The following is a 13695-nucleotide window of genomic DNA, read 5'->3' as shown; positions in this document are numbered from 1 at the left end:
GAAGGGGTCTCGGAGTTTCTCAAATTCTCGGTTATTTTTTTCTGAGAAACAAAAAACCTATACATTTTTAACAGTTGACAACGCGTACTATATTTTTTCCCCAAATACTATAATTTTGGAGTCTCTGTACTATAAATCTACTTTGAAAATATGGCAGCACTGGTGGCCGATCAGTGATGCCAACCGTACTATAATTATAGTACAATACTTTAATTTTGATTCCACGAAAAATGTAAAATACTATAATTTTACGCCAAATATACAAAAATACTATAATTTTAAAGGATTCAAGACGAAAAATGTTCCTGTACTATATATTTTTTCAAAATACTATATTTTTTACGCCTTTGTACTATAATCAGCATAGAAAAAGATGGCAACACTGTGGCCGATCTATAAAAATATATTAGTCTATGGTCTGTCTCCTGAAAAAGTTTTTAAGTTTTTGAAGTTCAAAGAATCAAAGAAATTGGGGGGTTGAGATTGGAATCTCTCGTTGGATTAGTATAATATTACCATCTATTAATAAGAATTGCAGCATAATTTCAAAAATGTGCATCGTAATAGTGGCCTGCAGAAATTTAGTATTATCTATAGGCAATGTCGCGGCCATAATCTGTTTACTATATTCGATATTGTCTCCGAAATGGCTAATTGGACCATCCCACCAGAAGTTACTTCGAATGGCACCGAATTATACAATATAATATCGACTATGGGACTTTGGAACAGGTTCGTGGAGTACGAAATATATTAAATCATTTTGAAGTTTCACATGAATTGTCAGAGCAATTAATCATGAATTGTCGGTAAATTATCGGATTTTTGTTGGGTATGTAAGTAAGTAGGTACATATTTGATTAAATTTTATTGAAATAAGTTATTCGACAACTTGAACCCACAATTGAAGGGGTTATCGCAAGACAATATCATGATATGCCACATAATTATGAATTTGTTGATTTTGAATTAAAGGGGAGAGGCACGCCAGCAGAGAACCTAGCGGAAAAATTCGAAGTTTGCAATTTGAGATTTTTTTTTGATAATTTACAATTTCAACTGTATTAATTAATTAATATGTATCTGAAAACATTAAAAAGATTTTTTTTTTTTTAATTTAAAGATAAACTTACAATTGTAAAAAAATGTAATAAAATTTGAATTCGTTGCAGGGTCACATCTTATTATTACATTATATTTTTAAAATTTAGTTTATTAAGTTTTCAATTTTTCGTTGTTTAGATTTTTGACTAATTCATCGTTTTAATATTTTTTATATTTATTTGAAAAAACATCGATTTTTATAAAAATATAAATGTGAATAACTTGAATTTTTTTTTTATTGGCTGGTCGATCTCACGCCGGGCCCCCCGTAAGCCCAGGCCCCCAGGCTAGATGCCTGTCAGAACCCCCCCTTGTGGGAGCCATGACCTATATATATACTTGACGTCATAAACATCAGTTTACATGAAGTTTACGCCTTTCAATATGAAGTAGATTCTTTATTATTTATTTTTATTTTAGTTTTACTTATTTTACTTCTACTTTGTAGAAGATCTTTAAATGTGTTGCAGTGTATAAAACCTTTCCAAATGGTCGCGGAATACCTATTCAGGTTCGGCGGAACATAGTTTGGGAAACCCTGCCCTATGTGACAGCTGGAAATATCGATTTGTAATAGCATTTTAAAACTGATATTTTTATTAGCAGTGTAGGTATCCATATAAAATGAATAGTGTAGGAATATAATATATTATGTTTTCTGAAAATAGAAAGGCTTGTAATGAATGAAACTGAAATCAAGTAGGTACGTCATACGTTTGAAAAATTAATCTTCACATTCTCTTATTATACTTATCACGTTTCTTGTGTAAATAAGCACTGTAAAGGAAGGAATATATGTATGACAATGACTGAAAATACAGTATATTTAGCAATATTCAGCGCTCGAAATGGAAAAGTTTACGAACCGGAGCGCTCGACTAATTTTCTGAAGATATTTACATAGTCATCAAATCGTATGTGTATTTTATAAAAATAAGTGTGTCAGATTTTCTATTCTATTGGCCTATCTAGCTCATACGGTCAACATATTTTTTCCACGAGACGAAGCGATAATTTTACAAATTTCACGAGCCGGAACGGCGCTCCGGTGCGTTCCGTTCCATTTCGAGCCCTGGCAATATTTAACTCATTTAAATAATTTTTGAATGTTTGTTTGACAATGAAATCTGCGTGACATGATGAAACTAGATTTGTTCCAATTTTTAAGAAGATACATGCAGCCGTTACTTTGCAATTGCATTTTGAATCTTTGAGACGCTCTCCTCTAAAACGTTATGTTTAGGGAGTGTCGATAGAAATAAAAAATGACATGTCAGAAGTCTTTACCAAACATGATTGTCTGTTTGCAGGTGTATGCAAGTCAACAACACGGATGTGTGTGGTCCGTTCTCTCAGCGATAGCGCTCATAGAACGCGTCGAGCGGGCGAAGTCGGCGAATGCAGTGTTTATTCATAACCATAATCACACGTCTCTTCCCGCGCATTACCCTTCACCTATGTAATAAGCGGCCCAAGCAGCACAAAACAATTATTTTTACAGTGTCTCTCATAACAAAGCAATAAAAATATTATATTATTTCGGGGCTTGTCATTAATATTTACGACGACATTATTCAACCAGCGATAAACTGAACACGCAATAAAATTAAACAATGACTTCTCTGTAATTAAATAATTGCTTTTCGCCCGTCGATCGACGAGGCCTCAAGCAGCGTAATTTTGGTAGCCGTGTTCAATGAATGGACTCCGTTGTATGTTCTTTCATTCGTATCGCCGAGAAGTGGTGATTCGCGAAAAAACGATGATTCATGCGGCGGGCGCGTATAATGCGTCGTTAAATCCAGTGGGCGCTGGCGTATTTGATAACGTTGTATTTTCGTTGATTTACGCGCCACTTGTAGAAATTTTGCGCGAGCGCCGCACTCGCTGCGTCAATGGGCTTTATGCCTAAGCGATGGTGCCCACAGAACGCGTCGGGCGCGCGAAGTCCGCGTATGCAGTGTTTATTCATAACCATAATCACACGTCTCTCGCCGCGCATTACCCTTCACCTATGTAGTAAGCGGCCCAAGCAGCACAAAATAAATATTATTACAGCGCCTCTCATAACAAAGCAATAAAAATATTATATTATTTCGGGGCTTGTAATTAAAATTTACGACGACATTATTCAACCAGCGATAAACTGAACACGCAATAAAATAAAACAATGACTTCTCTGTAATTAAATAATTGCTTTCCGCCCGTCGATCGACGATGCCTCGCGCAGCGTGTTTTTGCTCGCTGTGTTCAATGAATGGACTCCATTGTATTTTCTTTCATTCGTATCGCCGAGAAGCGGTGATTCGCGAAAAAACGATGATTCATGCGGCGCGCGCGTATAATGCGTCGCCATATCCAGTGGGCGCTGGCGTATTTGATTACGTTGTATTTTCAATGATTTATGCGCCACTTGTAGAAATTTTGCGCGAGTGCGGCGCCCGACGCGTTCTGTGGGCACCATCGCTAAGGATGACTTATCTGCAAACAATGATGATTACTTCCCATACATTTGGAAGGTGTCTTCTTGTTTAATGTTTTTTGGTATGTGTATAGTATTAAATTAAATTTATATTTTTTGAGTTATTAATATTTGTATTGTTGGAAGCACTCCGTATTAGCTCCACAAGTATTAGCTCCGGGACCTAATACTTGCTCCACCTCCGCTCCGGGGGAAAAGTTTTTATACATATTAAGGTAAACGTACCAGTAGTTGACCACTTAAGAAAAAAATCAACAAAAGTAACGATTAACGTTTAGCATTACACCGAATGTTGGCAAAGCAAGTCTACTCATAATGGATCAAATGTCTTAATTAATATGACAAGACAAAAATTAAGAAAGGGTCTGTTACAAAAAAATTGTGTTCAATTTTTCAAGACCATGTTTTTGTTCCAATAGTTGACCATCCAAAAAATTGAAAGTTCCAGTAGTTGACCACTATATGTTTCAGTAGTCATCAGCGTTGCCTCAGGGCTTCCTGTCAGACCACTCTAGCCCATAGCTACTTGAATCAACTTGGTAGCAATGGCCGGCTCAGTAACAAGTTACATAGGAGAGGATTTTGTTTGACAGCCAATCATCAGCTTTGTTCGGGTAACAAAAGGTGCAAAATTAGTTACTTCAAACTAAAAATACAAAAATATATTTATTTTAGAAACTAAGTACATACATACTACATAGTAACGCATAGGCTCAGTACTTACCAAAATAAAACTTAACATAAAAATCCTTAGATATTCCAAATAAAGTCCAATTCCGGAACTAAATAAACATTACGAGTTTTACTTACTTGTGTCGGGTCATTTATGTGGGATACTACCCCCTTCCATTCATAGCTAAGTACATCGGGTCGCTCTGGCCATTTCCATAGTCTCCCGCACTTTTGCATCGATGAAATAATAGCTTTTACTTTAGAAATATGGATTTTCCCCGGGAAATATTATAATATAATGTTCATTAATGACTTTCATAACGGGCAGCCATCGAGTTTTAGGCTTAAAGCTTTCATCACTAGACTTATGCCATTCACTCTCCGCTGAGTCTGAAATGTCAACACTTGGGTTAGAAGACTCGGAAGAAAAACGCATTTTCTTCTTGACTGCTTTCAATTCCCCCATTTTTTTTCTTCCTTTGCTTGCTCATTTAGTTCTTTCTTTCTTTGCCTCTCTGCAGCTCGTTCTTTTTTCAACCGTTCCATTTCTTCTTTCTTCCTCTTTTTGTTTAGGAAATACTCCTGGCAAGGTTTACCGGAAACACTGGCGGGGATTTTTTCCCTTTTTTGCTTTCTTCTTGAATTTTTCTTCCGCTTCACCGGGGAAGAAAAAATGTCTCTTGAATGGACTACGAATACTTGATGGACTAGCCACGGGTTCACTGGCGATTGGAGACGAAGTATCATTACAAATCCTTATACCAGCCTTAGGTGCACTGGCGATTGGAGACGAATCACCATCACAAGTCGTTAGACCAGCCACAGGTGCCCTAGCGATTGGAGATGAAACATCATAATAATTCATAGTATTCCAGGCGGCCAAAGACATCATATCATCGGATTCCTCTTCTTGCATCGATGCAACGTGCATCGATGAGTCTAACCGGGTCAGGTGGAGTGATATTTTCCAACTCATTTTTTTACTTTTCGTCAGTGCGAACAGTGACTTATCATCTTTATCAGGTTCGTTGTTTTTGCGGAATGATTCAAGATTTTCCTCATCAATATTTTTACTCAGGAACTCTCTCTAAATACCGCTTGGGTTCCTCTGATGTAACCATTGAAGGCACACTTTACGATTCTCCTGGTACTGTTACAGCTCAAGGGCTCAATGGACAAAGTCCACATTTTCGGAAATTTCTTGAGGAATTCTTTTGTACTTATACAGGACTGTCGTTGGTGTGACAGCCCCACCGACACTCCCTGTTACTATGACGGTTAGCCGGCTCGCACATCACAACTCGCCTTGTGTTCCTGACGGCCATAAATCAAAATTTCTGAGAATTCCGGCGAATGTTGCATGCTACAACCTCGCACATCTGCCTAGCGGCAAACGTCAAACGCGAAAAAGGAGAAGTCTCTCGTCTGTCATTTTTATTGTGTTGATTGTATGAACAAACGTCAAACGCGGTGACCAGTGATGAGCGAGCAATGGCAGTAGGTATAGACAGAGACAGAAATGGCCGATGGCCGCAGGCTGTGCGCTTGCGCGGAGCCGACATTTTTCGAGATCGACATGCAGGCTTTGGCCAATGCAACTAGACGAATGTCGCAGGGTCGCAGAGTCGCAGTTGCATCGGCCAATCTGCGAAGCTCCATTTGATAACGTTTGTTTCTTGGTTTACGATGACGTCACATCGACGAATTCGTCGTAAGACGCATGCGGCGAGTTCTGATGTGCGAGCCCTCTTATGCATTCTTTATCTCGGCATTTACCTGCTGGTACACTGTCTCGATTCCTTTTTTGGCTAAGACCCTGCTCCCCTAGGGGCGGCAGGTTATATGAAAGTATGGTGAAGCAGGCAGGTTATATGAAAGTATGGTGAAGCAGGCAGGTTATATAAAAAAGTATGGTGAGGTAGGCTGATAAACAATTTGCGGCAAAACTAACGTTAACATTATTAATTATATAGGTACGTTATAATGACCAAAGTAAATCCTCCGTGATGCCCTGCATTTTTTTTATCGCGTCGCTATTTCTCGTAAGTTGTCGGCTATTGTTGGCCTGCTTCATTCAGTTGCTATATTATATTCAGGGCTATAATTCAAGAAATTTTTGTTTTCCGAAGAAAAAATACACAAACCCGTTGCTGAAAAATGTTTTTAAAAAAGTTGACGCCTAGGTCATCTACTGGACAGAACCACCCTAAACACTTCTAATTAATAAATAATCATCGTTCCATACTTATGAATGTTCAAAACTAAGTGAAATAATTTTATTTAATTTATCTAGTAGTTGACCACCCTGTTTAACTACTGAAAAAGTATTAAAAAAAGTTTGAGTAGTTGACCTCCCCGCAAACTTGCTTCCTTGTAAATATAACTTAAAAATTACAAATGATATCGATACTTCAATATTATGACTGCCCGTAATGCATTAACTTGATATTATGAAGTCAAAAACATTAAATTGCCATATGCTTACATCCACTGATATCCTTAACAATTTACTTAAGAAATTAAAAATAAAATGCTTACGGCGTGATGTGTTGTTTTCAAATAGCTGCTATGACGCTCCTATGACATATGGTGATGTGTTAGTTCCTCAATCCGACCACAGATGGCTTCACTTGTCTCAACTTTACAATTTAGAGCAATCCCGTGTCTACGTTTCTTATTTTGGGCATTTTATTGAAAAAAGGTCAACACTTAGTACATTTACCTTATATGTAGGTATATAAAAGTTAAAAAATCAAGTACCTAGTTTTGAAAGAAGGAAATTTATTAAAGAATTTTATTATTCGTCCTTTTCATTATTAAGCCTATTAAACAAAACCGAATGCAAATCGTCTTTCATTATCTGCCTCTTCTGTCAAAAAAAGTCAGGTTATTTATCACTCAGTTGTGTTGCCGTATTTCAAATAATTTCAGTGTTGCAAAGTGAGAAATATACCATTTTCATTGGATTTTGGGATGAAAATTTAATAATAAAAAAAGCATCCGGAGCTGTGGAGCAGTACAAATTTTCGATGCTCCGGCTCGGCTCTGCTCTGGGTAAAACACCATTGCTCCACTGCTCGACCACAAAAGCGAAGCCTTAATATACACGTTTTATTTCATTCAACAGGTGTCTCGATTCTCTTCGTATCAATGTTGATATTGGTGATAGACTGGTGCACCAGGACTGCAATGCGAAAAGTCTATTACGGCATTGTCGGATTCATTCATACACTATCAGGTAATCTCTCAGCATATTATGAAATGAATGCAAATACACCGACCGGTGACTTGAGTTGGGTAAATCAACAAAAAATCAAGTCAAATATGCGATTGTAAATTTTACATTATTTTTACATTCTGTGATTAATGTAAATAAAGTATTTTTATCACTTATCACACTAAGAAACAAGTATGATATTTCATCAAGTTTATTAATGTTATTACTGTTTTAAACATTTAAGTTAAGCAAAAACATTCAAATTAAATGTGTTATTACAATAATGACATTTTGTACAGCCATGGATCCCCATGGGTTGTAATCCAATTTTGGAAATAAAATTATTGATTAATTTAATAAAATGAAAATTTTTTATTACTTATTCCACTTTTATTATTTAATAAATCTGGACCGGTTTCGTCCGCCTCAGAGGGACATTTTCAAGTTATTTAACATTTTAGTTGAAAATATCCATCTGAGGCGGACTAAAGCGGTGGAATAAGTACTAAAAAGACTACGTTTTATTAAATTAATCAATAATAAAATGCAGTTCCACCATGAATTAGCCGTTAACACAATAAAAAAAAATTCAAAATAAAATGCTTATAATATTTGATACAAAACGGCTTCATGATTGAATCTTATTTCACACATAATTATATTGTATGTTGTGAAAACCACCCCTAACTCATTATTTAATTATGTCACCTTTAGCCGGCTTGCACATCTAAACTCACCTCGTCGGCCGCACAGCCATAAATCAAACCTACGACCGATGTTGCATTTGAAGACCGCACACATAGGCGCCTAGCGATAGTCGTACGTAACGTCTCAAAACATGGTTTGTTTTGGGTTGCGGCAACCAGTGAGCTTTGGCGTCTATACAGGAATGACCAATTCGTAGCGAGTACGTATGCGTAACCGCAATACTAGCGGCTTCGACTCGCAGCACGATACACATGCGATTTGTTGCTAGCAACACTAGATGTTTTTTCAATCTAAAATGTCGCATACCACCAGTGCCTGGAGCTCCATTTGGCAACGTGTGTTTTGTGAAGAACGATGATGTATTCGACATTTTGCAGACTAGACCAGTTTAGATGTACGAGCTGACTAAATTGTTTTATCCCCAATACCTTAAGTATATTATTAATTAGTTGCCATCTATCCATTGTGCATCTTTTATCGTTTTATCGTAGGATTGAGTTTGATTGTTGGATTGATTCTTTATCTCGGGGACTTCTCCAATACGAGGGCGAAAGATCTTTGTGGTCCAGATGTCAAGAACGTCTTCTCCATGGCCAATTGCACTCTGGGTAAGTCTTGTGATTGCATATATGTAAAAAATGATGAATATTATACATTATTACTGATATTTTTTTATTCATTACTGAATATTCAATATATTATGCATGAAAGCTGCGCTTGAAATGGACAGGAATCCACCGGTTGCGCTCTGGTTCGGGAATTATGAAAAAAAACTTTTGTATCTGTTACATGGTAGTAAAATTTTCTAACCGCCCACCGGTTCCACAGTAATGGTGATTTATAAAGTAGGGAAGTAACTTTACTTTATAAAATTTATAAAGCAGAGTTACAGCAAGTTAAAGCATATAACAATAATTACTTTATGTCAAGACTTTCACTAAGTTTGTTATGTATTTTAATTATTAACATTTATTATACTTTCTTTGTTAGTAAAATGTCAGTGTATTGTCAGAAAATGAAGTATCACTAATAAATGCGGCATCTTCCAGGTTGGATGGCAGGTGTTGGTATCATTGGAAAAGTTTTAGTGATTGGGATGATCTTCGTCAATGTTAGGGGGGAATGTCAATCCTATGAAAGGTTTTAGAGGTGTCTCGACACTTGACCACGCGAAGGACTCGTCTGTCTATCCTGATAGTAGACATTTCCGGAAGTAAACAGATTGGATCACATCCAGAAGCAAATTGTTTCTATGTACATTAACGCTTTCGCTGCTGAATAGATAATGAGATTTTAATTGCCCCCTTTAAAATGCACGTTAATTACATCGATCGGCCGCCTGGTCATTACGCACCGTGTGCGTCTTCCGCGTCCAAAGTATTAATACTGCTAAATGTTACTATATTTGTATATCAATACCATATTTCAATAGGAAAACAACTCAAAAAACCTTGTTACAATATAATGGAGTTTGAATTTTTTGCAGATATTCTCATTTTAATTTTAAAGCGTCGATTTTGAGGAAAATGTATGTTTTTATAATTTATTTTAGTGGAATTGAGCAATACAAAACGAAATTTTACAATTTAATAAGGAATTTACGCAGAAATTCCAGTATATGACTGAATTAATGATTAATCTCAGATAGGGTGTTTCGATTTTATGACACATTGAAGAAATTTTTGACTCTTTTTTTGCTAAATTGTAAGGATAAGACCTTTCTAAATGGAATAGCATTATTAACTCAAACCCGTGAAATTTGTGAATTGTTTCCTTATTAAAATGGGGTATCGAATGCAGGGCCGTGCCAAAGGGTGGCTGCCGCCTGGGTGCTTCCCACATTAACCGTTCCCCGATTTATTGTTTTCCTCGATCTATCGTCTAAATATTATGATCCCTTCACAAATTTAATATTATCACGATTGACCGTTTTTGTTGAATATTTTTCATTTCGCTTTCGTAGAATTGTTTATGATACATACAGACATTTCAGTCGCGTCGCTTTGTTCGCACAGGTCGGTCGGCGCTCAGGCTTGCCTCGCATCTCGTATCACGAAGTTTTATAAGTCCCAACTAAAATGCCCCCCATGAAAAAAACTAGAACTCTAGCTGAGAAACTGAAAATAATTCAAGACGTCGAAAAAAATCCAGGAGAAAAACGAGTTTTTTTTTATATATCCCGCATTTATCGTTTTTTTGTGTCCCTTCAAAACCGTAGAATCGGGGTTTCACTGTATTATGTTAAACGCCTAAATATTATTCTCTTCGATTTTACACGTTGTCGTTGCCTACTGCTAAAGGAAGGCAACGACAATACAGATGTATTTCATAATATATAATATAATCGTATGAATCAGTTTATATAATTGAATAAAATATATTTTTACTAAAATCATTTAAAAATCTGTTTTTTGGACATCCGCCGCTCCCCAATTGCTGCCACCCGGGTATTTCGCACCTCCAACACCCCCACTTGTCGATATACTCTAACAAATTATCTGCATTGAATCTCGTACCGTCTATAAAAGGCACTGTATTTATTATATTTTTAATTTAGCCCCCTCGCACATACAAATTTGAGGCGACAACAACTAGTTAATATATTTGATTACCATTCATTAGGAATAATTTGTAACGTAATGTACTGACAAACACAGTCAACATTGTTGGTCAACAAACATCTGTTGCTTGGCGCTTGAAACTAAATTGAAAGATGCAATACAAGATTGTCAATACTGGGTATAGTTTTTATAGTTGCCGCCGCCTACCTATCAAGAAGATAAACATCTGCGACAATGGCAACCACATCTTGATGTGGGCCCCCAGGCCAGGATCATTGGCAGGCCCACCTACCAATCGCTACGGTTAACATAGGGAGAATGTCCTAACGTAAAAAAGTTTACAACCAACCCACGATGGCCGCGCGGCTTAAGCGTCGTGGGTCCCAGGTTCGAATCCTGGATCTGGCAAGTACACATATTGTTTTTCAATTTGTGTATGAGTCAGAGTATGGACCTAATAGGTTGAGCAAGTGGCTGACATCCATTTCTTGTAAAAAACTAAATCTGTTAATACAAACCTCTACTCTGTGGAGGCCCATATGATCTTATTAGGATCGGACATGGTAAAAAATATAAATTTAGGTGGAATTTTATATTAGAAGTTGAGTAATGATCTTCCAACAATTGAAACACATCGGTAAATTGACAGAACCCAAAATTTTTTGATTATTTCTAATTTTTTTACAAAATTTACAAAATTAACAATGCTTCTTTGTTTGACATATTGTTATTCAATGACGTTTCGATTGTTTGACTTTTCGGCAGTATGCTATACATCCCGTCTGGCCGTGATTGAAATAGGATTTTTTCATAAGAATCAATTCATATTGAGTTGTGCTCGTCTCAACTGTAAGTGTGGAAAGGGGGGCCTTAGAATCTAAAGATGTAGTACCAAGAAAGACAATGATATTTAAAAAATTACTGAAAATTTTATGGTACACGTCTTATTTCTTGATCTGATCCTATATTTATTTAATTTAGATTTCATATTATTTTTTATTCCAATCCATTTCCATGTGAGTCATAGATTTTTCATTCAAAAATTGTGTTAATACTGGATTTCTTTTCAATAAAACTGACCTAACATGTAGAAAATAAGATTTTATATTATAATATAAATTGGTAGTTGGACAGTTACATTGATTGACTTTTGTTAATATGTAATATTGTGAATACTTTTATTTTAAGAGATTTTGCTGTCTAAAAGAAATTAACATCTTTTTCTTCCTGATACTCAGCGCTCGGAATGGAGCGGAACGCCCCGGAGCGCCGTTCCTGTTCGTGGGATTTCCAAGGATGGCGTCCTTGTTCGTTAAAACCTCGAAAATGGCGTACCGGTTCGTAAAATATCCGACGGACAGCGAGTCGTCTAGTAAAATCCTCAAGCGTCATACTTAATATTATTACGTTCCGGGTTAGATTTAAAATTTACGAAAACGAATTGATAGGTACAAAGGTACAAAAACATAAATATTTTTTTTTATTAAAAAATAATTTTACTGGTTTAGAACCACTGGATGTTCTATGACTTGTACATAATTTACTTAAGTTTTTTTTGAAATAGTGATAGAGTAAGTGTAAGACAGCGTATTTGAGAACTAACCCTTTTTCAAGACAATACTTTTTTCAACGAATTTGGCCTTGAATGCTCCAATAGACAGACCTTTTGCGTCAATGGTGATAAAACAATAAAATTATATACAAAGAAATGCATAGTGAAATGATAATCGTACTATGGTGTAGCTGTAGCCAATACTATGAGCAAACATGTGTGATTTCACGCGGAACTCAAGCATGAAATCACGCATGTATGACAAAGGGTAATTCAGTATTCCCACTGCATGAAAAAACACGCTTGAGGTACCTACAACGTGAAAATGCCCAAGTGGTCTTAGTGCTCGTCCGTGGTGGTTAGGCGGGCGCGGGGCGGCGGCGGGGCGGGCAACTCAAACGTATGAACACGTCTCGACGTGTCTGTAGACAATGCGCGGGGACGGGTGTTCGCGCGTGTTGTTTTGGCCTGTCTAGCTCAACGCAGGCAAGATCGTACATGCGGCGGGCTCTTCCCATACTGCGCGCATAGAGGTGTCCGCATTGAATGGACGGGCACCGACGCGGGAAACGAGCGAGTTGCGGGTGTCTCAAACCATCATGAGCTTACCGCGTGCGTCTGGTGTATTTATCGTATTATTTTCACAAAGCATAGATAGTGCAAAGTGATGTAAAGTAGGTATACGTTTTATAACGTTGCACTTTTTACTACACTGATACGCCTCTTTGCCTTATTACGTCACATAAAATTTTATCAAGTATATATAAAAATTATATATTCACTTGTATTAATATAATATGTAGTACTAAATAAATATATATTATGTAAAAATAATATCTTTAAATTTCAATAATTCTTAACGCACATAATATAATATTGTATACTTATTTTACTTATTTTTAGTTATAAAGGTAGGTACATAAAAAAATGTTATTTTTGTCTATAATTATTCAATATTCTTTCTCATTTATCTCTTTATCTAATTTCTCTGTATTTAAATTATAATATGATTAACTATAATTATTATAATTTATATGGAAACTTTGCTTGTTGCAATATCTTTTTCTAGTCTATTTTATACATATTTGTAGTCTATGTAACTGTTTGTTTTCCTTAATAAAAAAATATAAACATAATAAAAATAAAATATATTAAGTAGGTACATCATTTCCATCATAGAGCCGGGGTGCAAAGTTATGAAGCGTACATTCTACACCTACATTCACACCATATGAACCGAAAAGTCTTTTTTAAACTTTAACTTACATATTATCCAATATATAATCAAATTATAAAATCGACCAAGGGTACTTGATGGAATTTGAATTTAAATTCATATATTATATAAATTTACCAAATAAACAGGAATTAACTGTATCAGATGACAGTGTATATTCAC

At 36.1% G+C, this 13695-nt stretch overlaps 1 protein-coding gene across 2 annotated transcripts; it reads left to right on the top strand.

The window, feature by feature from the left end:
• The first annotated feature begins 447 nt into the window (after window positions 1-447).
• LOC147074885 (uncharacterized) lies at window positions 448-9431 on the top strand. 2 transcript variants are annotated; one of them, XM_085943074.1, is made up of 4 exons: window positions 448-732; window positions 7386-7496; window positions 8675-8791; window positions 9233-9431. In XM_085943074.1, exons 1-4 carry the CDS (start codon window positions 647-649, stop codon window positions 9297-9299), a joined length of 381 nt encoding a protein of 126 aa, XP_085799200.1. In that variant the 5' UTR covers window positions 448-646; the 3' UTR covers window positions 9300-9431. The 2 variants fall into 2 exon arrangements, 1 of the variants encoding a protein (XP_085799200.1); XR_015070061.1 differs by lacking the exons at window positions 7386-7496; window positions 8675-8791; window positions 9233-9431 and adding an exon at window positions 2415-2544 and having other exon boundaries at window positions 595-732.
• Window positions 9432-13695: the final 4264 nt, after the last annotated feature.

The sequence above is a fragment of the Rhyacophila brunnea genome, unplaced genomic scaffold (genome assembly GCF_057557595.1).
Source record: "Rhyacophila brunnea isolate RB1 unplaced genomic scaffold, BYU_Rbru_1.0 scaffold_15, whole genome shotgun sequence".
Taxonomy (NCBI): Eukaryota; Metazoa; Arthropoda; class Insecta; order Trichoptera; family Rhyacophilidae; genus Rhyacophila; species Rhyacophila brunnea.
Note: the sequence above shows the minus strand (reverse complement) of the source record. Positions and strands in the feature narration are given on the sequence as shown.

Excerpts from the sequence above, each read along its gene's own strand:
- LOC147074885 (XM_085943074.1), top strand. The coding sequence starts at position 647 with ATGGCTAATTGGACCATCCCACCAGAAGTTACTTCGAATGGCACCGAA. Across the intron at positions 7,497-8,674 it reads ATTCATTCATACACTATCAG|GATTGAGTTTGATTGTTGGA; the intron begins GTAATCTCTCAG and ends GTTTTATCGTAG. Across the intron at positions 8,792-9,232 it reads CATGGCCAATTGCACTCTGG|GTTGGATGGCAGGTGTTGGT; the intron begins GTAAGTCTTGTG and ends GGCATCTTCCAG.